Raw genomic sequence first — 23,030 nt, forward strand, 5'->3', positions numbered from 1 at the left:
TCCCCCACCAAGAGCTCTGTGCAGGGGTTGTGCTGAGGGTTAGCGGCCCCAGGAAAGGCTGAGATGCATGAGGCCGTGGGAATAAAGGGCCCAAGGTGCCCAGAGGGTGCTGGGGTCAGGGGTGGGGACCAGGCGGTGTCCGTGGCTCAGCAGGAGAGATGGGCAAGGGCAGGGGCTCTACCTTCAGGCAAAAGAGCCTCTGGTAGGGTCATCCTGCCCTTTCGGGCACTCCAATTTTTGCCTGTTTTCTGGGACTTTTGTTTTTTTTTTTTTAAGAGGGGGGGTTGGAGGTTGGATCCTGCATTTCCACTCATTGCCCATAGAACAGCCTGGCTACAAAAGGGGCTGTCGATGGCTGCCGCCCCCCAGGTCCTTCATCCAGTCACAGCACACAGCTCCGAAGTTCCAAGTCCCATGGAAAGTGGCAGTGGCAGTGGCTGGGCTGGACTGTGGCCGGAGAATCCCTGGGCCTCGGCACTCAAGCACCATCGGTCCAGCTGCAGCTGGCTCTTCAGCTGGGGGCTGGTTTTGCTCTCCGGCTGCCTCTGCCGGGTCAGATCTTCTCCGGCAAGGAGGAACTGCTGGCATCTGGTAGGGAAAAAGGATGGAAGAAGTCTTTTTCAGTGGAGCCCAGGGGTGTTTCCTCATCACTGGTTCCTGGCAAGAGGGGTTTAGGCAGAAGCTACCAAAGAAAGGAGCCCTCTCTTTCCTCCAAGGACTCTGTGTCAGCCTTGGCACTCTGCCTGGGGTCACCTCCCCCCAGTCCAAGCTCCTAGAAACAGCAGGGACTCTGGCAGCTAGAGATGGAGTGGGGAAGCTGGAATTCCAGGTGGCAGAAGCTGTCTGGGAAGGGCTGAGAGGTGGGGCACTGGCTGGTCCGTTCTGGTACAGTGGCAGCTCAGCTGCGCTAGACCAAGGGCATCTGTAGGGGCAGAAAAGTAAACTGAGTTCAGAACTTGGTGGGCCCTACACCAGGCTGAGGAGTTCATATGCCTTTACTCAGAAGCCCCATTCTGAGAGCAAGGAAGAAATGGAAGTAAAGCATAGGGTGACGGGGTGAGCAGAGGAGGGACGGTGAGGAGCCCAGCCACTGTCAGCCAGCTGATGAGTCTCCCAGGGCAGTGATGGAAGGAATAAGGAAGAGAACTGAAACGGGGAAGTCAGGACGACTGTCTGGCTTTCAGTGAGTTGACATCCAGGGCTCAAAAGACAATCATGGGTGCAGCTGGGGATACAGAGCAGACTTGGAGGACTGACTGAGATGGCAGTTCACATTCTGGAGCCAACTGCACAGAAGTATTGCTGATGCTGTAAAAGAGGGTGGTGGCACCGCTAACGAGAGAGGGCAGTGAGAAGACTTTGGACAGGGTCAAGGGCAGAGCTGCGGGGAGAGCCCGGATTGAGGGAGTGGAGGAGCATCCAGAAAGCACACAGGAATAAACAGCAGAGAGCAAGGAGGCGCAGGATTCCTGGGGCCACAGGAGCCAAAGGAGGGCAGTCTCCAGATGATGGGTATGGTGTGCAGAAGAGAGCACCAGAGGATGCAGAGCAGCAAAAGGCCCTGGCGCTGGTGGGTGCCTTTCTTGAGTCAATCTGGGAGTGAGGGAAGGACTGCCAGCCTGCAATGGGTGAAGGAGGATGCTACCTTTTTGCAAGTTGGATGTTGAAGGAAAATATCGAGGACTCTTGGTTTTTAAGAGGGGGAGGAGGAGGATGTAGATTTGAGGAAAGAGCTGGAAAGGGAAACACTGGAAGACTCAGGAGTGAAATAAATGATGAGCCAAGTCCTGATATGGGGTGGCTTTGGGCTGGATACATTTTCCCCAGGGACCAGTGGGAAGGAGATGGCAGCAACCCTGAGGGGGAGGGGGAGCCTGTCTCCTGGCTGGCTTTATGTGAGCATTCCAGAGAAGTGAGAAGCGTGGGTGTAGCTCCTCGGGTGAAAAAAGCCTGAGAGAACAGAAGGGATCTGGAAGTGTCTGGTGGAAGATGTGGCAAGGAGTCAACAGAGGTGACGTGATGGCCAGCGCCCAGGCTGAGGAGAGAGGGCACTTGTATCCTCCCTGGCTGTGTCCTCAGTGCCCTGGTTTATCTCACCTCCATTACAAGTATCCTGAGGGTAGCAAATATTTCTCCATAGTCTGAAAGAGGGCTGTACCTGCCACACTGTCAGCTCAAGAAAGCACTGTAGATGCTGACCACTGGGATCAGGACAGCGGCTGGGGGAAGGGCCAGCTGGAAGCTTCCTGATGGGGGGAGGGGCTGGAGAAGGGACAAGTGTGACTGAGTCCTGGAGGAGGTGTTGACATTGCCTGTTTCTCCCCCGGGGATGCACAGGAAGAGGAGGAAAGCAGCCTGGGGGCCCAGGGCTGCAGCCAGAACCAGAGCTGCCTTGAGAGGGGCGATTGCCACCCGACCCAAGCAGGCAATGGGAGAGTTCTGTGTGTGCACACCCGGGTGAAGCCATCTCAGCTTGTCTTAAATTGTCTCCTTAGTGTGCTGTGTGTGTCCTGGACTGTCTTCTCAACTGGGCTGTAAACTATTCAAGGTCAAAGCTGATTTTTTTTTTTTTCCTGTTCCCAGCATCTGGCATAGGCAGGTGTGATTATCTTCTGTCAAATGAATAAATAATCAAGTCAAAGAAACGCAAAGCCTAGTTTGCATGCAGAGAAGCCCGCATCCCCTGCCACAACTATGAAGGAAGAAACCCAGGGCCTGCGCTAACCAGTTGCCTGAGCCCAATGCTGCTAGACCCCGGGAAGCCCCCTGGCGTGTGGGGCCCGGCAGGCCCGGCCCGAGGCCGCTGTGGCTCAGGCCTTACCTCTTACTGTCTTTCCCTTACGGCTTCCTCCACCTTGGGCGCCTCCTGTTGCCTTCCCCGGAAGTCTTCATCTGAAAGGCAGAGAGAAGCTGCCTCATCATCCACCCTGCAGAGCCTCGCGCCAGCATGTCCCCCAAGCTGGGCAAGAAAGCTGACCCAACTCTCTCCATGCCCTCTCTTTGCTGGTGCACATGCTGATCCCAGGGGGTGATACGTGGGTCTGGTGAGAGGCAGCAGGGCACTGTGGGGGTTAGGACAGCTGGGTGCTGGCCTGGCTCCATGACTGAGCTCTGAGATTTTCAACAAGTTCTTCCCTTGGTTTCCTCGTCTATAAAATGGGATGGGGAAGTTGGACTATCCAGATGACCTCCAAGGCCCTTCCAGCCCTTGCTTCTGGATGCCTCCTGACCACCAAAGGGCCCCTCTGCTCTGAGGCATGAGGCTCAGGGTCTGGCTGTGGGCTTGGTAGGGTCCAAGGCAGCCTCTTCTGGCCTGTGTAGCCTTTGGGAGGGGCCGGATGATCGCTGACAGACCTCTGGGCCCAGAGACTGAACCTGCCTAGTGCTTGGCTCTCAAGGTGAGGCCCCTCCATGTGGATAGGGCTGTCTGTCCCCTCACATTCCAGAGAATATTCCCCAGAAACAGCACGTGGTACTTTGCGCTCCAGATAGAGATCTAGTGGAGGTGTGGCTGGGGCCCCCTGTCAGGGGCAGAAGGAAGGGAGAGGCAATATGGACCAAGTGGGAGGACCCATTTCTTTAGGTCACCTGCCCAGCAACCCTTGACGTGTCCCCCAGATTAAGTGCTCCCTCCCCAACAAGTTGGGTCCACTTATGCAATATCCAGGCCCTCCTCATGGACAGCCACCCATCACAGGCAACTTAGAGCTCAAGCTTCCCACTCCCCCGCCTCACCACACGTGTGGCCCTCCACGTCGTCCAGGAGATTGGCTGTTGACACTGCAGCCCCCAGCCTGCCCGGCCATTCAGGAAAACTTTCCAGGGATGGGTGGGCACTGCCATAGTCTTCCCACTCCCTGCCCCTAGCCCTCCACCACCCACTCCAAGCTCAGGAGGCTTCTGCCATACCAGCCTTATCCCCCAGCCTCCCAATGCCTCCCCCAGCCTCCTTTTCTTGGGCTCAACTGAGCAGCCAGGTCCTGACTCTCTCACTCCACTCCCATCCTGGGGACAGAGAAGCGACTTTCTCCCTGTTCTTTGGCTGTTCAGCTTCTGATATCCTGGGGCCCTGTTTGACGAGCATGGATGGGAGTCTGAGTAAAAATGTGGAAAACCTTATTTTACTTAAGGAACTGAAAGTCAGGGCAAAAATGCTTGAGATGAGGAGGTGGAAAGATCTGTCGATGAGCTACACTAGAGAAATGAGGGAAAGGTTTGCTGATTCTGATCGGAGAGCAAGTTTTCTCCCAAGATGCAGTTTACTCCAGACAAAAAGTTGAAAAGTTGTAGGACAACTTCTGAGCCTACAGAAGGAAGACAGCAGACGCTGGCCCACTCCCCAGGCCTGGTCGTGGAGGGCGAGATTGGCACTGAGAGAGGGGGCAGCAGACTCGCAGCAGGGCTCACGGAGGAGAGGAGAGGGCCTCAGAGCCTGGTCCGACTCCTGGGGGAGGGTGCAGCCTCAGGGAGCCCAGCCCACTGCCTCGGTGCCCTTAGCGTCCCCCACCCCTCCCAGTGCCAGGCTGGAAAGGATACGACTGATGCTTCGACAAGTGTTTCCTCTTTGACTTCCTCATCTTGGTCTTCTCCGAGAAGGCCCTGGCCAGTTCAAACAGCTTCCTCCGGGTGGCTGGGGGCAGACAGACCTGTGAGCCAGCAGCCTGGGCACTAGGTAGCTGCCCCCCAAGGCTGGGGCAGGCCCCCCAGGGTGGGGGCAGGTGGGCAGGCTGGCTTGGGAACCCAGGGAGCAGGTGACGTGACAGGAATTGGGGACACGGGCCAGGCTCGTGCCCCGGGGCAAGGAGGCTGCCATCCTGGGTCGGCCTGCAGGGGCAGCAGAGGCCATGGAGAGCCAGACCAGGGACCGTGGCTGGCAGCCAGAGATCCGGGTATTCCTATCCAGCTACAACAGACAACGACACATCTTGGCTTTCTTTCCTGCCGCCTTCCCGCTCCCCTTGCCACCTCCTGAGTTGGTTCTGGGATTTCCAAAACTAATCCAAGATTTTCCCTGAAATGGAGCCTGAAAGGATGGCAGGTTCATTCACACATGGTTGTGTGTCAGGCGGGGGGCTGGGGGGCGGGAGTTGGTTTGGGATGGCCCGTTGGGACTTTGTGGGACCGCCCGCAGAAAGTGGACTTAGTGAAGGCCTCCCCGCTGGATCAGGCCCAGCCAAGCCCCTTCAAGCCATAGAGAACACTAAAAGGGGGGTTGGGGGTGGAGGGCAGCACATTATTCTTCTGCAGACAGCTGGCTCGAGAGGATTTAAAACTTAATTTGTATCCAGACTCAGCTGCAGAGGGAAGTGAGGCAGGAAGGCTGAGGGAGCAAGCCTGCGATTAAAATGTCACTTCGGTTCACCAAGAGTCAGCTGCATTAAAAATTCTGGGTGGCTCCCTCCCTCCCATGAGGCCCCAGGGCCTGTCTTAGAAGAGTTGGGGAGGGGGACATCAGCTTGACTCACATTTTCCCATGTGTTTCAACTTGTCCCTGAATAAGGCATCTTCAGACACAGCGGGGTTGGCGTCGCCGGTTCCTGGAAGGGGGAGACACCTCTGAGGGCCAGGAAGCGAGGAAGGGTGGCGGCCCAAGGCCTCAGGAAGTGGGTCAGGGCTGTCCCCGCAGGACAGGGGTTCAGCCGTACCCTTCCATCTGAGGGAGGAAGCAAAGAGCAGGCTTCTTCCCTGACCAGGAGGGAGCTCAAAGCAAGGATGATGCTCGGAGTTCGAGGAGCATTTCTTTTCCCACCCGAGCCTCGCTTTCCCCCTCTGTAGAAAGAGGGACAGTCCTGTGGTCAGCTGTGTGTGCAGAGAAGCCACTCACATGGGCTCCAGGCTCTGCTTCTCTGACCAACTCCCTGTTCCATGAAGTCGCATTGGTAGCTTGAAATCAGCCGTGATGGGAGTATTTACACCACGGAAGTCACCAGACACGGAGCACTGGGGCTTCCCCTGCACCCCGACCCACTGTTAAACATTCACCAGCACGAGGCTGCCTGGTCTGCATCCCTACATGGTGGGAGAGTTAATGAGGGGGATGGAAGGAAGGTGTGGGGCACAGAGCAGGCCCTCGCCTGCCCCTGGCGATTCCTGTCCCCTTCCTTCCAGGGCCAGCCCCCTCCATTACTGCCCCGAGGCAGAGCTTCTGCCTTGTTAGACAATGAGTGAGAATGAGAATGGGGCTGGTCCCCAAGTCCGAACCCAGTCAGTCACCCAGTGTCCCCGCTCACTCAGCACCCATTCGGGTCTCTCTCTGCTCTTCTAAAGCCCCTGCTCTCCACCCAGCAACTCAGCTAATCCCGAGTCACCTTGCCTGCTAAGTCCCCTGTGAGTCATTCTGATCCATCTCAGCAGCCCTGGTGTCTACAGTTAATTCAGGATCAAGGACAAGAGGCTGTCCTTAAAATCCCCAGATGCACTTCTGGTGGGGCCTAGGCTCCCAGCCCGCTGCTTATGAATCAGTTCCACGGGATTTTCTCTCCTCGAGCCAGGATCAGCTGAGCTCCTCATCCTTCTGTTCCCCCACCCTCACTCCACCGTGCCATGTAAGGTCTGTTTGGGGCTGATTCGTTCTCTGAGGCAGGCAGCCTGTGTGTGTGTGAAGGGCACTGACTGACTAGGGGCCACTATGCACACGTATAGGCAGAGACCAGATGGCGAGTGTGAAACCCGGGCCTTTCTGGACCTCTCGGCCCCACGTTCCCAACTCCAGCTCAACCCTCATCTATGCATCTCAACAGCCTGCTGTCGACCCCTGACCCTGTTTTGATGCAATTCTTGCTTCTCACCATCTTGTACATGAAGCTCAAAATTCTCTTCCTCCAACACTAGGGCAGGGCCTTGCCCACGGCAGATATTCCCCAGATACTGAGCGAATGAATGAGGGAACCCTCCCCAGAGGCATCCTGCCCTTCTCCTCGCCATGTGCTTGCTATCGTCAACGAGTGTGTCCTCAGCTTTGCTGGTCCACTCTACCTATTTCTTGGATGTAGCTCCTGCATTCCCCACAAGACCCTCAGCTCCCCAGGGCAGAGACCAAGCTGTCTAAGTCTCCCAGTCCCTCCCACCCCATGGGACATTATACGGTGTGATGTGTGTCCCCTTCTTGCCCATGCTCCAGTCACCTCTAAGGAGTCAGCCAGCCTCCTGCCAATCCCAGCGGTGGGCTCGAGCGCCAGCTGAGTAGGTAAGAACCCAGGGCTGCTAAGAGGAGGGACCTCTCACTCCGGGGAGAGTGTGGTAGGGGCAGAACCTCCCCTCAAGCTTATTTCCTCCTTTTACCCCCAAACTCCAAATACACAGAGCACAGCCGGGTGTGGGCCCCTACACCCTCCAGGCTTCTCCCCCAGGAAGGGCACAGTTACCTGGGGCAGGAGATGGAAAGCCAAAGTCGTTGCCCACAGCTGTGCTGCTGGATTTGGATTTCTGGGACTCGTATTTCAATCGATCTGGAAAAGGACCACATTCCGGGCAGGGAAATTAGTTCCTGGGCTGAGACACAGGACAGTGTTGGAGGGCAAATCCCCACAGTCGCACACGAGCACACAGAAAATATGTGCACACACAAGCGATGTCATAGAAACTACTGCCCTGACGAGCACCTGGGATGTCAGAATGTCAGAGTTAGAAGGACCCTCAGGGGCCCTATAGCCCAGCCCCTCCTTTAAATGGAAAGGCCCCGAGCCCTGCAGCACCTTTGCTGCAGAGCTAGGGCCAGCCTTCTCCCTGCACACCTTGCTCCCTCGCCCCCCGCTGTCAGTCACACATACGCACACACACACAAATATACACACACTGTGACCCTCACAAGACAGACCCCCCCACAGCTCTCTCACTGTACCCCACCCCAAACACACTCCCATCCTGAAGGGGAAAGGCAGCCAGGCTGGAGAGCAGGGTTCCAGGCCCAAAGACAACCCAAACCCCTCAAAAACTCAAGAGTCCCAGCTCCAATGTCTGCTTAAACCCCTGGACACAGTCACTCTGTTCCTGGAGCTCCAGACACGTCATGCCAAGGCCAGTACCTGGCACAGAGCAGATGTGCAGGGGGAAGGAGAGAGCCTAAGGGGACATACCCCTGCTTCTCTGAGTCCCAGGGGAAGCAGAAGGGGTGGCTGGTGACTCGGGGCCCCGTTGGCGGCATTCTGGGGTTCCCACAAGGATAACTTGGGGAGAACTGTGTCTCAACAGGACAAAGGCCACCCTTAGTCTCCAGTTCAGTGCCCCTTCTGAGCCCCAAGGCTAAAGCCAACACCAACTGCCTTCTTCAGCCAGAAGAGTGGCCGCGGCGCCCCACCCGGTGCGCCACCTCTCTCCAGGGCGAGGAGGAAGTCGCGGTTGCGCTGCAGCTCCTTCATGAACTCCTCGTTCTGCAGGAAGAGCGCGACCCTCTCGTCCTCCAGGTACTGCTTCCAGCGGCTCTCCTGGTCCCGGGGCCCAGGTCCGGCTGCAGGGGGTAGGCCTCCCTCTCCGCTCACGGGCTTGGAGCCCCCGAGGTTACCCTGAGGAGGGGAGCAAGCATGCTGAATGGCTACCCACAAACATCCATGCACACCTGGGTGTACACACGTTCCTTCCCAGGATCCTCTAGCCTCACCCTGCGGCCTGCACCTCCTAGCGGGAGCTAGTCGTCAGCCAAAATCCAACTGCACAGGCCAGAGCTCTCTCTGCTGGGGAAGCAGCAAGGACTTAAAAGTTGTTTTTCCTGCCCCTTGGACCACCCCATCCCTTCATCTACAACCTGGACAGTCCTGAAAAGTGACCTGCAAATAGCTCAACAGCCAACACATGGATTCCCAAACTCAAAACTCTGCCTGTACTCAGGTTGAGACCCCCGCTCCTGCCAAGGCCCCTTGGGACATACCAGCATCTGGGGAGAAGCCCTCTGGCCCTTTCCCAGGGCAGGGAAGGAAGGTGCTGCCACCCTGTGCTGTTGGTTGCCCCCATGCCCACCTCCCTCCAGCCAGGGGCGATGGTGCAGCCAGAGAGTCTTCAGGGCTGTCACCTCCCAACAGGAGACCTCTAGACCCAGACAGAATGGGCCTTTTGGTTCAGTATTCTTTCCCTGCAAACCCGGGGCAACAGAAATAGCTCAGCCTGGGCTTAACCATCAGGAAGTGAAACTGGCTAGCACAAACCATGTGGGCAAGCAGAGACGCTGACAGGCAGGTGGGAGGCAGCCCCCTTACCTGTATGCTATCCAGCTGCTGGGGCAGGATGCGGAGAAAGTCATCGGGGAGGTTGCCCAGCAGTGGTGGGTTCCAGTTTCGATAGCGCCTCTGGCTCAAAGGGGGTCCAGAGCCCAGGACATCGATGCTGGGGGGTGAGAGGAGACAACGAGGAGGGAAGTCAGGCCCACACACAGGTGTCCCTGCCCATCGCACCAGGATCCTGCTCAGAATGGGGCTCGGCTCTGAAGCTTCCCATGGCCTCCCCTGCCTCCAGGACAAAGGCCCGGTGCTCCAGCTCATCTTCTCAATCAGGCCTGGCTGACCCCAGCCCCTGGCCCCTGGCCTGGGTTCCTGCTGCACCCGAGTTCCACCCATCTCCAACCGCTCAGTGCCCTCAAGGTCCCGAGGCCTAGAGCCCTCTCTGCCCATGGTGCTCATGGCACTCACATTGGGCACTGTGGCCTGAGAAGTCGATGTTTATGAGAGTCCTCTAAAGACAGCAGGGGTCATAGCCTTTCGTCCTTATATCCTAGCACCCGGCACAGTGAGCTCATGGCTGATGAATAACAGGTAATATGAATAGACCCATAAGCCACCAACAGGACAGCCTGCCCAAATGTTGGTTTGCTGGGGTGGGGGAACAGGGGGACGCCAGGATCCCTAGAGAGAGTAGAGCGGATCCAGGCTCCAGTTCTGGCTCAGCCACCAGCCAGGAGGGTGGTCCTGGGCAAGACCCTGCTCTGGGCTGGGGCTCAGTTTCCTCATCTAGAAACTGCTGCCTCTCTGCCGACGCAGGTGGGAGCCCCTCAGGAGGCTGTGCGGAACGGCGTTCTGAAAAGGCACACTGCCGCGTGGGAGTGCGAGGGGTCTGTGTCCAGGGGGCACTCAGGAGCCACTCTTCAGAGGTAAGGTGCCCCGGAGGGGTCTGGGCCCGGGCAGCGGCCGCCGGCGAGGTGGGAGGAGAGGCGGAGAGGCGGTGGCACACGCCCTGCCTGACCCCCAGGCTGCAGGCCTGCCTTCCCGGGCCTGAGGGCAGCCTGGGGCCCGGCCAGGAGCTCCCCACAGCTCCTGGGCAGCCTGCAGCGTGGCAACCGCAGGACACGTGTTCTGCTGAATCAGGGAAATGACACACACAGAAGGCAGCCGAGGGCCGGGGGCGGTGGGGGCCACTCTCGCTCTCGGCCTGGCTTTGATTTGGCCTCCAGCTCCAGGAATCCCGCCCGCCCCCTCACTGGAGGGGAGCTTTTCCGGGCTGCCGCTGACTATGGAAATAACTTCCTTTCCTTTTCTATTTTGGGCGGGTGGCCTGGCGGGGGCGAGGGGGAGGGACGGGGGCGGCAGCAGACGGGCTAACAAGCTGCTAAGAGCACGGTGGGAGCGCAGCGCACGCAGACTGGAGCCAAGGGAAACCCGGCGCGCCCCGCCCACCCTCTCGCGGTACCGATGAGGGAATGGTCCCCAGAAGAGCTTGCGTCACAACCCGGGACTCTGATTCCTGGGCAAATTTCTCTCTACATCACTCTGCCGCCTTCCGTGACTCTTGGAAGCTGCGTTTTTCTCCAAGGGCCTGAGGGCAGGCGAGGGGATGCCCAGCTCTCAGGGACTTGCAGACCAGCACGGAGAATTCTCTCAGGGTCACCACCCTTCCTCGGGCTTCAGGGTCTTCGTCTGGGACACGGGTGCCCACTCCAACTCAGCCACACCCAGAGCCACCCAGCAGAGCTTCACGGGGAGAGCCCCGGTATTGCATTTGGACGCCTCCAGCCATTTGTTACTGAGAACCCAAGTGGGGAGTGGGACAAGGATCGGAAGGCCCCGTCCTCAGCCAAGTTCCCCTTGCTGCTGGGCCCGTGGTCCTGGAGGAAGGACAACCCCAGCCCCCTCCCGGCCCCTTGCCTTGGCACCAGGCGGAGATGAGGTCAGCCCGCAGCTGCGAGAGCCAGGGGGGCCCCCCCGGAGCCCAGGCGGCCCAGGCAACTCCATTGTGGTCGGAAAGGAATGTCAGAAATGAGCTGAGAGGCAAATAAAAAACTTCCAAGGCTGTAATTTCAGCGGAAAAACAGCAGGTGGCCCGTGCGGAGGGGCACCTCTGAGTTTCAGAGCCGGTCTTCCATTCAGCAGATGGAGGGAAGGACAGGCTGGGGGAGGGGAAGGAGAGAGAAGGCTGGGGAGGCTCTGCGGCCCAGAGCCTCTGCCCCTGGACCCCAAAACTAGAACTTCACACCCCATCAGAGCCCCAGGTTTACCACGGGACATCAGACCCCAGAAGGATTTCAGAGAAAAACCTTCCAGGCAGGACTTTTGGTAAAGACTGGACAGTGAGGTGCAAATGGGGTCAGGCCCTGTCTCGGGGTCCACAGATCATCCAGGCAAACCCTGGGCCCAGGGACCCTGGCTTTCCAGGCACACTCCCCTGGGATCACCCTGCCTCTCTGTGTCCCCGTGGGGCACGCTCCCAAACTCGGCCCATCTGCAGTCTCACAGGCACCCCAGTGACTGGAGGTGGCAGAAGGGTACCAGGCCATTCCTCCCTGAACCCCCTACTCAAATCTGATCTCCCCCAGTAGCCAGAGGAGATTCCAAAACACTAACCTGGTCACATCACTCTCTAGTTTAACCTGCTGGCTGCAGGATAAGGTCAAACTCCTTGGAGGACCCACGAGGCCCCCCATGATCTACTGGCCTCTTCAGCCTCACCAGCCATTCCATACTTCCTGGAGCACCCCAGGTGGTCCCCTCTTTCCTGCCTCCAGGCCTTTGCACATGCTGTCTCCTTTGCCTGGAACGCCCTCCTTCTTCACCAGGTCACAGCTTGGACCTCACTTCCTCTAGGCTGCCTTGCCTGTGTCTATGCCTCCCCCAGACTCTGATCTCCTTGGAGGCTCCTTGGTATTCAACCCAATGAATACAAGGTCCCTGTGTTCATCTCCACATCACACATATTGCAGGTGACTCAATAAATGCTGGAAATGAACGTCCTGGATGGAGAGACTGAGTGAGGCCCTGGAAGTGGCTTGGGGTGGATCTGGGCCAAGCAGGGCCATCCTGGGGTAAAGAGGCATGTGCTCAGAGGCTGGCCCTGCCTCTTGTGAACACTGGTCTCTGAGGGGAGCCTCACCACTGGTCTCAATGTTCAATGTTAGAGCTGACCTCCGAGGCCAGCCAAGCAGCCATGGGGTAGAAGGAGCAGTAAACCATTGATGGCAGGTCTGGGCCATACCTGGACTGCACTAAGTGCTCCACACACAACATCTCATTCAATCCTCCCAACAGTGCTGAGGCAGGGATTAGTATTCCCATTTCACAGATGAGGCAAATGAAGCTCAGAGAGGTTTAGCAGTGAGCCAACGGCCACACAGCAAAGGTACCTAAAGAATCAGAAGTTAGGCAGCTGAAGGAAGGGGATGGGGAGAGTACTCTGCTTCTGTCTGACTCACAACTCAAGTTTTCTTCCTACATCCACCCCCAGCCCAGCAAAGCCTTCATTTCTGAGTCAGGCCCCTGAACCTCAGGCAAGGGCAATAACTTGTCCAAAGTCACAGGCTGTGAACGAGGCCTCCTGAGCCTAGGTCTAGTGCTGAGGTCACCTTGCCCCCAACTGGAGCTCCCATCACTGGGTGCACTCCCCCTGCCCAAGGCCCCACCCCAGCCACAGCAGCTGAACACCCAGCCAGAGGGGAGTAAGGATGTGGCCAGCGTAGCCAGGCCAGGTTTACACTGGGATTCTGTCTCTTACAGCCTCAGTTTTCCCTCCTGAAAAATAGGCAGAACTATTCTGCCTAACAGAAACTGAGGTTTTTGTAAAAATATCTTAGGATATTAAAAACATAAGTCAAAGGAAAACCATTTGGCCCCGGGCTCTGTGACCCATTCCGGCCGCAAGTCCTGCCAAGGCCTCATCCAGACCCACCCACTCACTCCCTGCCTCCCACTATTACCATGACAGCCTCCTGGTGCCACCTGTGATAAAGGAAGGACCCCCCCCCCCCAGCTCTGCTCCTGTCCCTGCCTTGAAACACTGCCCCTCCCCCGCTCCCCCCATAACTTTGGGGCCTCCTTTAGCTCCCGGAGCTGCAAGCACAGAGACTTGTCTCCTTAGGCATGTGAAGGACACAGCAGTGAAGAGCACTGGCTTTGGAGTCAGAATGACCTCGGTTAAATCCCAGCTCTGAGGTCTTGGGGAAGTTACGAGACCTCTCGGAGGCTAGGATTCCTCCACTGGAAAGTGGGGATGACCACAGTGCCTCCCTCGCAAGTTGTTAGGTGATTGGAATGTGCTGGTGTAGATCCAGGACCTCGAACATTTCTGGCATTCGAAGGCGCTTTGTAAATCGTAGCTGTTCTTCTGACCTACGCCTGGATGACAACAGCATCCTCCACTGCCCCTGTCTGGGGCTCCCAAGATCCCCAGAAGGAAGGAGCCACTGGAACAAGCCCCCTGACCCATCATTACCACCCCCGGCCAGAGTCATTCGAAGGAACAGTGGCTCGAGGACAAAGAGGCACCCGGGCTCCTGCAGCCCCACCACAAACAGGGGGCACAGGAAGCCAGCACCTCAGAGACCCATGGGAACTGGCTGGCAACCAGCTTCACTTTAAACTTCCAAATTACAGAGTCCCTGACCTGGAAGAAGTCTCTGGGGACCTAGCAGTCTATTTGCCTGCCTCTAGCTGTCCAACTATCCCAGAAGAAGAGACTTGCTCCCATTGCTTAAAAATCCTCCCGGCATCTCTAGACCAGGGATGGCAAATAGATACCATTCCATCAATTACTGATGACTGTTGGGAGTGCTGTGTTGAGGAGGATTCTGAGGTTCCGTCTCGAGTCAGCAGGAAAGAGTACAGTGATCAATCAGTACTGTTTGCGTGGGCTCGAGAGGGGAAGTGTCAGCACACGTTCCATGAGTTTGTCATTCCCACTCTGCATGTCCCTTAACTCTAAGCTCCCGGAAAGCAGAGGCCGAGCCTTATTGTATTGAACTCAGTGTCCTGTAAGGTGTTCAGCACCTAGAGTGGGAATTTAGTGAACCTTTATTCTTGCGATCCTTACATTTTGAAAGTTCTCCTTGTTATCTAGCTAAAATGTCTCTTGCTGCAATAGAAGTCTTTTTTTGGTGTAATAATATACTGAGGGGTCCAGGCAAGTTTCCCACTGTGTTTGTATTCAACCCCAACCCCGATCCCCTTCTCCACCGCCCTGCGCTCTGAAAGGAGGTGGACTCTCACCGGGGAGGCGGGGTGGGGGGGGCCAGAGGGTAAGGCCTGTCGAACATGTGCATGTGGTAGGCCGGTGGGGAGTACACAGGGGGCGGCTCTTCATCGGAGCTATCAGGTTCCAAAGTCCTTTCCAGGATCTAGATCAGAGGCAATAAAGAAAGAAATATTAACAATCCTTCCTTGAATGTCAGTAACATTCAGATGAAATCAAGCATGGCCGAGGAGGTGCAGCGCGGGAACTCTGCGTTGCTGGGGAGCGTGTAAACTGATACAACCACCACTTTGCGCAACGCTTTCGGCTTTATAAACTAAAGCCAAACGCACGGCTACCTCTGCCACTACGATTCCAACACACGCAACAGACATGAAAGCGCACGTCCCCAGAAGAATGTTCGGAGCAGCATTACCCATCCAAAGGAGGTTCCGAAACAGGCCAGACAAAGCACAGTGATAGAAGCAGAGCCATGTGACCTCTGTGGGGTGGGGAAGGCTGCAGGGGGCACAAGGGTCTCCAGGCTCTGTAGATGCTGCTTCTTGACCTAGGTGCTGCTGAAACTTCACTGAGCTGCACACTTATGATGCGTGGACTCTTCTGGACATGGGTTATTTTTGCTAAATAACTTTAACGTCGTTCATACCCTCTCTCAAAGCACGTCCGTGTCGATTATCTCACCTTAACCTCAAATGACTTAGCAGGGAGGATGTGGATCGTCCGCCCCATTTCACAGATGAAGAACCTGAGGCCTAGGCTGACTAAGTGGCATGGCAAAAGCCATACACTGTTTTCAGAACTGAGTCTTCTACTTGGACATGGTCTTGCATCAAGGGTCCCTCCCTGCGGCACGATGCCTGCACACCCAGACGGGATCCTCAGGGCGGACAGTGGCCAGGGGAGAGGCCAGGGGCGTGCCCAGGATGCCTGCTCTCCCTCCTACACTCCTTTCTTCATCCAGATGCTAGAAAGAGGGGCAGGAAGAGGCCAAGGCTGGGCAAAGGCTTGGGTTCCTGCTACACAGACTGACCTGGACCCTTCCCCAGAGGACCACAGAGGAGTCTGGGGCAGAAGGCGGCCATTGACCAGGAGATCCCAGGTCACACGCACTTCAACCAGCCTACAGCTTAGCCTCCTGCTCCCCTCTCCTCTCCTCCCCAGCTCTGTTTCCATCTCCTCCAAGACCAAAGAACATGGGAAGGGCTCAGAGGCGGTCAGTCAGCCCCAAAATCCCCAAGCCCCATGATGCTTTAACCCCAAATGAGTTTGCAGAAGTCACTGCTAACCCACTCCTGCTTCTGCCTCTGCAAGCCTGGGCTGCACTGGCACATGCCTGGCCTGAGCCCAGCCATGCCCAGGCACCTGGGGATGCACAGGGACACCTGCAAGGGACACTCGCAGGAGTGAGCATGCGCATGAGTGCACACACATATACACACACACACATACTGCCACATTCTGTGTACACACAGCCAGCCTGACCTAAGGAGGCCTCCCGCCCTGGAATGCACTAACGTTCTTTCCTTTGAGGCGGAAAGTATTTAAACAGATGCTTTGCAGAAAAAGAAGAGTGTAGCTGCTTTGCTGGCCACTGCTCTGTTTACCCCAAATTTCCACAAGAAAAAAAAAACATCGCGATAAGCTCCACTCCTGTTCTTTGGCGAGCCCGGGACAGCACCGGGGGACAGCGGTCCAGGCTGAGCCTCTGCTCCCTCAGCGGCTGGCCTGGCCTGTCCCCACTGAGGCTGGTCTGAGTGAGTTGGAGGGGAGAGCTCGGTAGGAATTGTTTCCAGAAGGAAGCTTCTCAGCATTCCCTGCGTCTGTGGCCTGTAGCAGTGGGCCCCCCAGACTCAGGGAGATCATTCTCCGAGGCGGCACCAGAAAGCCCCCTCCCCTCTCAGCTCCTCAGCGTGGCCTCCTGGGGCTGCACGAACCAGACGTTCATCAGAGGCTCCTGGAGCAGAACAGGGAAACGCCAAGGGGCCAGGCGGCAGGCCAGGCACGCTTGGGAAAGGCTGATCCCACTTCTCTGGGCAGAGTACCCTCAGCCATGCTCTGGCCTCCTCCAGCCTCTCTCCCCCCAATTCCACCAGCCACAATGAGGTGGTTCTTCTGGCTCTAAAGGTGCTGAAGTTGTCAGCTCTGCAGCCTCCTGACTTAACTCAGTGTGGGTGATGGATGCCTGCCAGGTGCTCTCGGGGCCAGGGTCTGGGCCATTTATCTGACAGGAGATATTTCTCCGTGGCAAGGATACCCCTTAGGCCAGCCCACCATCCATCAGCCCCCAGAGAGGGGGCTTTTTCCAGTCAGCAGTTATTGTCATTCCAGCTGCTGCTCATAAATTTTCCAAAGCACTTTCCGCTGGCTCAGGAACTGCCTGCCGATGGGCCCAGGCGGAGCTCTAAAGGTGGGGGGCTGGGGAACAGCCGAGGAGGGGTGCTGAGAAGGGGCTCAATCTGGAGAGCAAAATTCTTAGGGAAACAGAAGCACACACAGTGCGGGCCCATCTAGCGGATGGTGCAGCCTTGTGGAGATTCACAGGCTGTGGGTGCCGGGGACAAAGGAGGAAATATCTTACCTGCCAGACTGTCAGAACAAATGAGACTGTAGAAAGGGTCAGAGTTCACAGAGAACTTTCCTTCCAGCTCACATTTAAAGTATGTATCTGCAAACACACACACACACACACACTCTCACACTCACACCTTCTTTTCACATAGAGGATCTGGTTTTTCCAAAACTCCCTCCACTGGCTAATCCAGGCAGATCACAGGAGTGGTCTTCCAGGAAAAGGGACTAAAAGCTGTGCAAAGACAGCAGCAACACTTATTCATTTAACAAACACTCCCTGAGTGCCTGCTACGTGCCAGTAGTGTCCTGGGTGCTGCAAGTGAAATAGGGATGAGCCAGATGTCACGGCCCACAGAGCTGCTCCTCTACCTGGAGAGAGAAATCTCAGGCAGCACCCACTAAGAGAGGAGGATCAAGTGGGCTCTGACCTGCAGGATGACTCTGATTGATGGAGAGCGGCTGCCTGCAGGGCTGTGTTGAGAAGGACTCTGAGGCCACATTGGGTCTAGGTTTTCTCACTGTAAATAAGGGTAATAATGATGCCACCTCACAAAGTTCGTGAGGATTAGAAAGAGACGATACACCTAAAGCTTGTAGGAGGGTGCCTGGCGCAGGATGCGACTCAGTGAAGAGCAGAGTTAAACCCCTTCTGCTGGCTCCTTCCATCTTCATGTCCCAGACGCCCCTGCAGGCAGGAACCCTCGCACTGAAAGATTCTGTGTCCCTTCTGTGCCCAGCACCGCAGGTCCCGTGGAGACTAGGGGTCCAAACGTGTGCTGAACTCTGAGATGGGGCCAGGGAGGACTGGCCACGGCCAGCAGGTGGGCCTGGATGCAGTGGGGTGGTGACTTCTCCCCCAGCCACCTCCCCAGAGAGAGGAGAGAACCTCTTGGGTGGCGCTCACTACCGCCTCCATCACCCCATGATCAGAGGACTTTAGCTAGCTAGTCTGATCCATCGCTCTCCTCCGTGGCTCCTCATGCCCTGGGGATACAGCCCCACTGTTTCCGAGCAGCCTTGTCAACCTCCCGGTACCTGCTGACTCTAGGAATCTAACAGAGGCTCCTGCTGCCAGTTCCCTAACTACTCATGCTCTATTTCACCTCTGAGCCTTTTCACAAGCTGTTCCCTATGCCTGCACACCCTTCCCCTCATTCTTCACTCTTCCTTTGGGTCTCAGCTTAGGCATCTTTTCCTCTCTGCTGCTTCCATTTCTCCCATCATAGCACTCACCACTCAGGACTGGGATTGCCTGACTCTTGCCTCTAGTCCCCACTGGACCGTGAGCTCTGTGAGGGCAGAGACTGTGTTTCTGTCTTGGCCAAAGTGGATACCCAGAGGTTTGAGAGGAGCCTTTCTTGAAAAATACAGACTAGAGGGCTCCAGCCTGGAACTGGGATTCAGTGTTGGGGTGGGGCCCAGGTGTCTACATTTTTAACAAGCTCCTTGATTCAGATGACCCCTGACCTAGAGTCTAGTACTGTGCCTGGCACACCACTGAGTTGGTGCTCAGTGTTTGTTGAATGACTGCATGATTTCTGCCCATAAAATAAGTCCACTGACTGACTTGGGTACAGTTTCTCTGGGAGAAATAAGGCTGCTTGCTAGTTAGAACCCAGACAGGGGTATAACCTAAGGCCGCTAAGAGGTCCTAACAGTTGTTGGAGCTCCTGGTGAATTCCCGGGCCGCGCCCCTACCTCCGCGGGGATGCTGTCCTCCGAGTCGGAGCTGTCCTCGTAGACGCTGCCGCCCCCGGCCTCCAGGTTCATCTGCAGCAGCTGGTCGATGGTGGCGTCCACCGCGCCGCTGTTGGCGCGCAGCACGCACTCGATGATGTCGTAATCCATATTGGGGAACATGGTCTTGAAGTCGTCCATGGCCTGGTTGAACTCGAGGCGGCGCACCTGGCGCGCGGGCCGGCTGTTGTTGAGCTCCTGCGCGGCGGCCGCGGCGCTGCCCTCGGCCCCGCGCGCCCCGCCGCCCCCGCCGCCGCCGCTGCTGCTCCGGCGGAACAGGCTGGTCATCCTGCCGAGCCGCTGCGGGAGAATGTTTCCAGGCGGCCCGAGCCCCTTCCCCCGGGGCCGCTCCCTGCGCCGTCGCCCTCGCTCGGCGGGGCGGGTCGGGAAGCTCACTCCCGCGTCTCCCCCGGGGCGGCCAGGCGGGAACCGCACGCGCGAGGTCCCTGGGTCAGGAGACTAGGGCGCGGGGCCACTGGCGGCCCTCGGCGAGTGGTCTTCGCGGGGCGGCGGCATCCGGGCCTGGGCCGGGTGGGGCTTCACGGCTGGTCATCCACACCCCCGGGGCATCCTGGGGCCGGCTCCACGGACGGACGGTCCCACCTGAAACCAGGGGAAACAGAGTCAGGGGCACAATGCAATCAACTTGAGCTCAGGGGGATTAGGGCGACCCCTGCCCCGGGGGAACTGCTGCTTTCTGCTCTCTCTCCAGCTGCAGCCAGAGTTCTCTCCTAACACAGGAGAGCTACCAGCCAGCAAGGGCTTACTCTGGGCCAGGCACCATCTAAGTGTTCTGTGTGGGCTAACACCTGACACGGCCATGAAGCAGGTGCTAGTATCCCCATTATGCAGATGGGAAAACTGAGGCTTAGACGCTGAGGAAGTGGAGGAGTTGGGATTTGAACCCAGGACTGTGGCCCGCAAGCCACTGGTCTCAACCAATACACACACTGCCAAGGACCCCTGAGGACCTGGTTGGGGCAGAAGGGGCTCTCTATAGGCCATGTACTGCCCCTCTGGTCTCCAGCCACATCCAGCCCCTGCTTTCCTCATCTCCCCACATCACAGTCCCAACATCATGGTGCCACCATCATGGCGTCCCATGTGTGCAGAGCTCCAGGAAATCAGCGGCAGGGAACCTGCAGCCCACACAGAACAGGACATGGAAGTGACCACCAAGGTCGCACTGCTGTTAGTGCATCAACTGAGAGTTGAATGTGTCCAAAAACAGCAAGTTCTGACTTTCTCATGCTTATTCCAAGATTACAGTAATTTTGCTAATTGTAGAAAAGTAGCAGCTTTATTTTAAGGGACTGTTCCATCAAAGGACGTTCTTAAGTTTGATGAAACGGGTGCAAACCTGTTTTCCCTTTTCTGGGACTTGGGGTCTTAATCTTAACAGCCGATAGAGCAAAGTTGGTGTGAGCAAATCAACGGGATGGTCTTCCTTGCCGTGATCTCAGCAGTCAAATAACAGATGACGTAAGGAAGACCAGACCAGCAGGGTGCGGAAGGTGCGGTGGACGTGCCAGCTCTCACCCCGGGGCCAGAGAACCCATCGTTACCACTGATTCCCTCTGTCCCTTTAGGTCAGCCCCCTCAGAGGTAAAATGGGACCTCATTTTACTGTCCCCCAGTGCCCCAGAGCCACCATGCTGAGTTCTTATCTCCTTCAAACCTCCATCTCCTTAGGGGGACATGGAAAGTGTCCAGGGCTCCTGTTCTGGGCCTTGCTGGGTGGCTGTCTGCCTCGTCCGAGGGAGGCAGGCCCTCTTCAAGAACAGGACACGAGAAGCACGTGGGCCCCAGGCGGCCTCCGGACACTGATGTTACAGGACAATAATCTCCTCCCACCCCCAGAGAAAATCTGCTAACACTCTGGTGTAGGGAGATCTAGATGCTTTTTCTGTGCATATACTGCCATATGTCGGAATTTATTTTACTGAAATGTGATCAAACCATAAATTCTACTATGCAATTTGTTTCTTCCACTTAATAATTTATTGTAGCCATCTTCCCGTGTCAGAACATATAGATCTACTTCATCGTTGTTAATGCCTGAGTAGTATTCTTTGACTGGGTGAAGTATGATTTACTGTCTAACCTCCTCCACCCCATCTCTTCCCAGATGAGGAAGTCACAGCCCAGAGAGGCCAAAGCCATTTCCCAAGGAGACAGAGAGGGGTGACCTCAAATGATCAGTCCAAGAATTTTGTTATGAGAATCAACACGGGAAGGTGGCCAAGTATGACACAGCCTCCCTCAGCTGGCTTTAGACACCCAGCTCCCCACCTCCACGCCTCCCACCGCTCCCGACACGCTGGAAGGTTGAGGATGCTGCTCGACTCTGTCCCAACCCCTCCGAGGCGCGGTTCCACCCCGGCAGCTGCTTTTATGCTGTGTTCAGGAGACCTGCCCTGAGGCCTCTAACGAGGACCTCAGGGCCAGAAGTCCCCAGAAGCCAGTGCCCCGGGCTGCCATCTGCTGTCCTGGTGTCGTCAGACACAGGGGTCAGCGCCTTGTGCTAAGGCCTCTGGAGTCAAGACGCCTTCTCCCTGCCCCTCAAGTAATTTAGTAAGAGAGATTGAGGGACCCAGCTCTCACTTTGCCAAGGGCAGTCCCTTGGAGAAGGAAGCCAGGACCCCATCCACCCTTGGCAGAGGAAGAAGGAAGATGATGAGGCCATCATTTCCCCCATTAACAGCCCTCTTTAGGGGTCCCTCGGGCTCTGAGCCTCTCTGACTGTTGGGAAGCCCCAGAGAGGCATTCTCTCACTCCTGCCATTTATAGTAAATGCCCTGTTTCAGACTCAGGCTGCAATTCCTGCTCCGCCAGGCCCAGCTGGGGGACCTCATACAAGTCTCCTCTCCCCACTGTGCCCAATGCCCTCACCTATCGTATGGGGCTTCAATGAGAATTAAACAAGATAATCGTCAGCACCGTGCCTGGAACATGGTTAGCAGCTCGACTGTTGTTGCCCCTACCCCAGAAGGCTGGCCAAGAGCCAGGAGCAGTTGGTATACTAGCCAGGCTGCTACCCGGAGTGGATGGGGCGGGGGCTCCAGGAGATGCTCCCCCAGCATCTGGATGTCAACTCCTGGAATTCCTTCAGCCCTCTGCTGACCTGGGCAGCTGGATCAGACATCGCAGCTCAAGCAGCCTCTTCCTACCCCAGGTGCAAAGCCTTGAGAACTAGCATTTTGTGTGTGTGCTGCGACATATAAACAGCTGACAACTTGAAGGCGGCCGCACACCCTGTTCCACATTACAGATGAAGAAATGAGACCCAAGACCAGGAGGGAGTTGCCCAAGGTCACAGAGCCAGGGGTGGCAAAGTCTAGACTTTTCCATCAAAGGGCAGTTCTGTGGGTGAGGAGAAACAGTGATGAGAAACGCAGACAAACAGGACTCAATGTACAGAAATACCATTTTCACTTGATCTGCAAGGACTCACAGACTCCCGAAAGCCAGGCTGCCTATAATTAGCACCAGGTGGGGCTGTGGGGGCCCCCACTTCTCACAGGACCGTCCCTCTCCCCCTCGCTGAACTCAGGTGCAGAGTCTGCGGCCAGGGCTGAGGTGTGACTAGTGTGGCTGGGAGCAGAGAGAAAGACTGTCCTTGGGGTCAGAGTCATCCGCACCACCCTGCCTTTTGCAACCAGCACAGCTCAAATGAAAAGCAATTTAAAACACATGAAAGAATTAAGGCAGGCAACTTAGGTTTATGAACTTGTGCCAGGCGCTTTCACATTTAATCTTTATTACAACTCTGGAGATAGATGTTATTGTCTCCATTTTATAGCTGTGGAAACCAGTTCAGAGAAGTTAGGTAACTTCTGCAAAGTCACACAGCCAATATGTAGAGAGGCCAGAATTAGGAAACCCACTTCCTAAGAGCCAAAAATGCCAAGTCAGGCTTACAGGGCTAGGAGCCAAGGAGCCTCAGAAATGCAGCCACGTGTGCCCCAGGCTCAGGAGACTGGGCACAGCATAGCTGACTCGCCAGCAGAGGAAATGTGACCCAGACAGCACTGGGGGAGGGAGGGGAGGAAGGGTGTCTGTTGGCTCTGCCCTAGAGCCCTCTCTGTGACCTTGAGGAAACCACTCCACCTCTCTGAACCCCAGCTGCTGGGCGCGGGCAGGGAAACAGAGGGAAATAACCCCTGACAGTCTTCTGAAAAAGGAGGCGAATTAAACCCGCTGAGCCCATTAGGCGTCTTGGAGGCCGACTCAAAGGTTCTCCTGAACTCACAGCTGTGAGCAAGCTGGGGATTGGGAAGCAGAACCCCACACCTGTCCTCCCCCAGGTCCCAGGGAGCCAGACCTTCCACCTCCCCAGAAAG

General features: G+C 56.6%; 1 protein-coding gene across 2 annotated transcripts in view; it reads right to left on the bottom strand.

The window, feature by feature from the left end:
• Nucleotides 1–255: 255 nt before the first annotated feature.
• Nucleotides 256–23,030, bottom strand: part of CUEDC1 (CUE domain containing 1) — a 74,341-nt gene continuing 51,566 nt past the window's right edge. Inside the window, exons 2-11 of one of the 2 annotated variants that reach the window (XM_070560816.1) lie at nucleotides 18,649–19,290; nucleotides 14,397–14,524; nucleotides 9,189–9,315; nucleotides 8,309–8,501; nucleotides 7,365–7,448; nucleotides 5,466–5,537; nucleotides 4,537–4,630; nucleotides 3,736–3,794; nucleotides 2,822–2,892; nucleotides 256–588 (exon numbers count right to left, since the gene is read on the bottom strand). In XM_070560816.1, the coding sequence (XP_070416917.1) occupies nucleotides 2,825–2,892; nucleotides 3,736–3,794; nucleotides 4,537–4,630; nucleotides 5,466–5,537; nucleotides 7,365–7,448; nucleotides 8,309–8,501; nucleotides 9,189–9,315; nucleotides 14,397–14,524; nucleotides 18,649–18,975 (1,152 nt within the window). In that variant the 5' untranslated portion in view covers nucleotides 18,976–19,290 and the 3' untranslated portion in view covers nucleotides 256–588; nucleotides 2,822–2,824. Of the gene's footprint in view, nucleotides 589–2,821; nucleotides 2,893–3,735; nucleotides 3,795–4,536; nucleotides 4,631–5,465; nucleotides 5,538–7,364; nucleotides 7,449–8,296; nucleotides 8,502–9,188; nucleotides 9,316–14,396; nucleotides 14,525–18,648; nucleotides 19,291–23,030 lie in introns of those variants that run through there. The other variant, XM_070560815.1, reaches the window with a different exon arrangement.

The sequence above is a fragment of the Equus przewalskii genome, chromosome 10 (genome assembly GCF_037783145.1).
Source record: "Equus przewalskii isolate Varuska chromosome 10, EquPr2, whole genome shotgun sequence".
In the NCBI taxonomy this organism is placed as follows: Eukaryota; Metazoa; Chordata; class Mammalia; order Perissodactyla; family Equidae; genus Equus; species Equus przewalskii.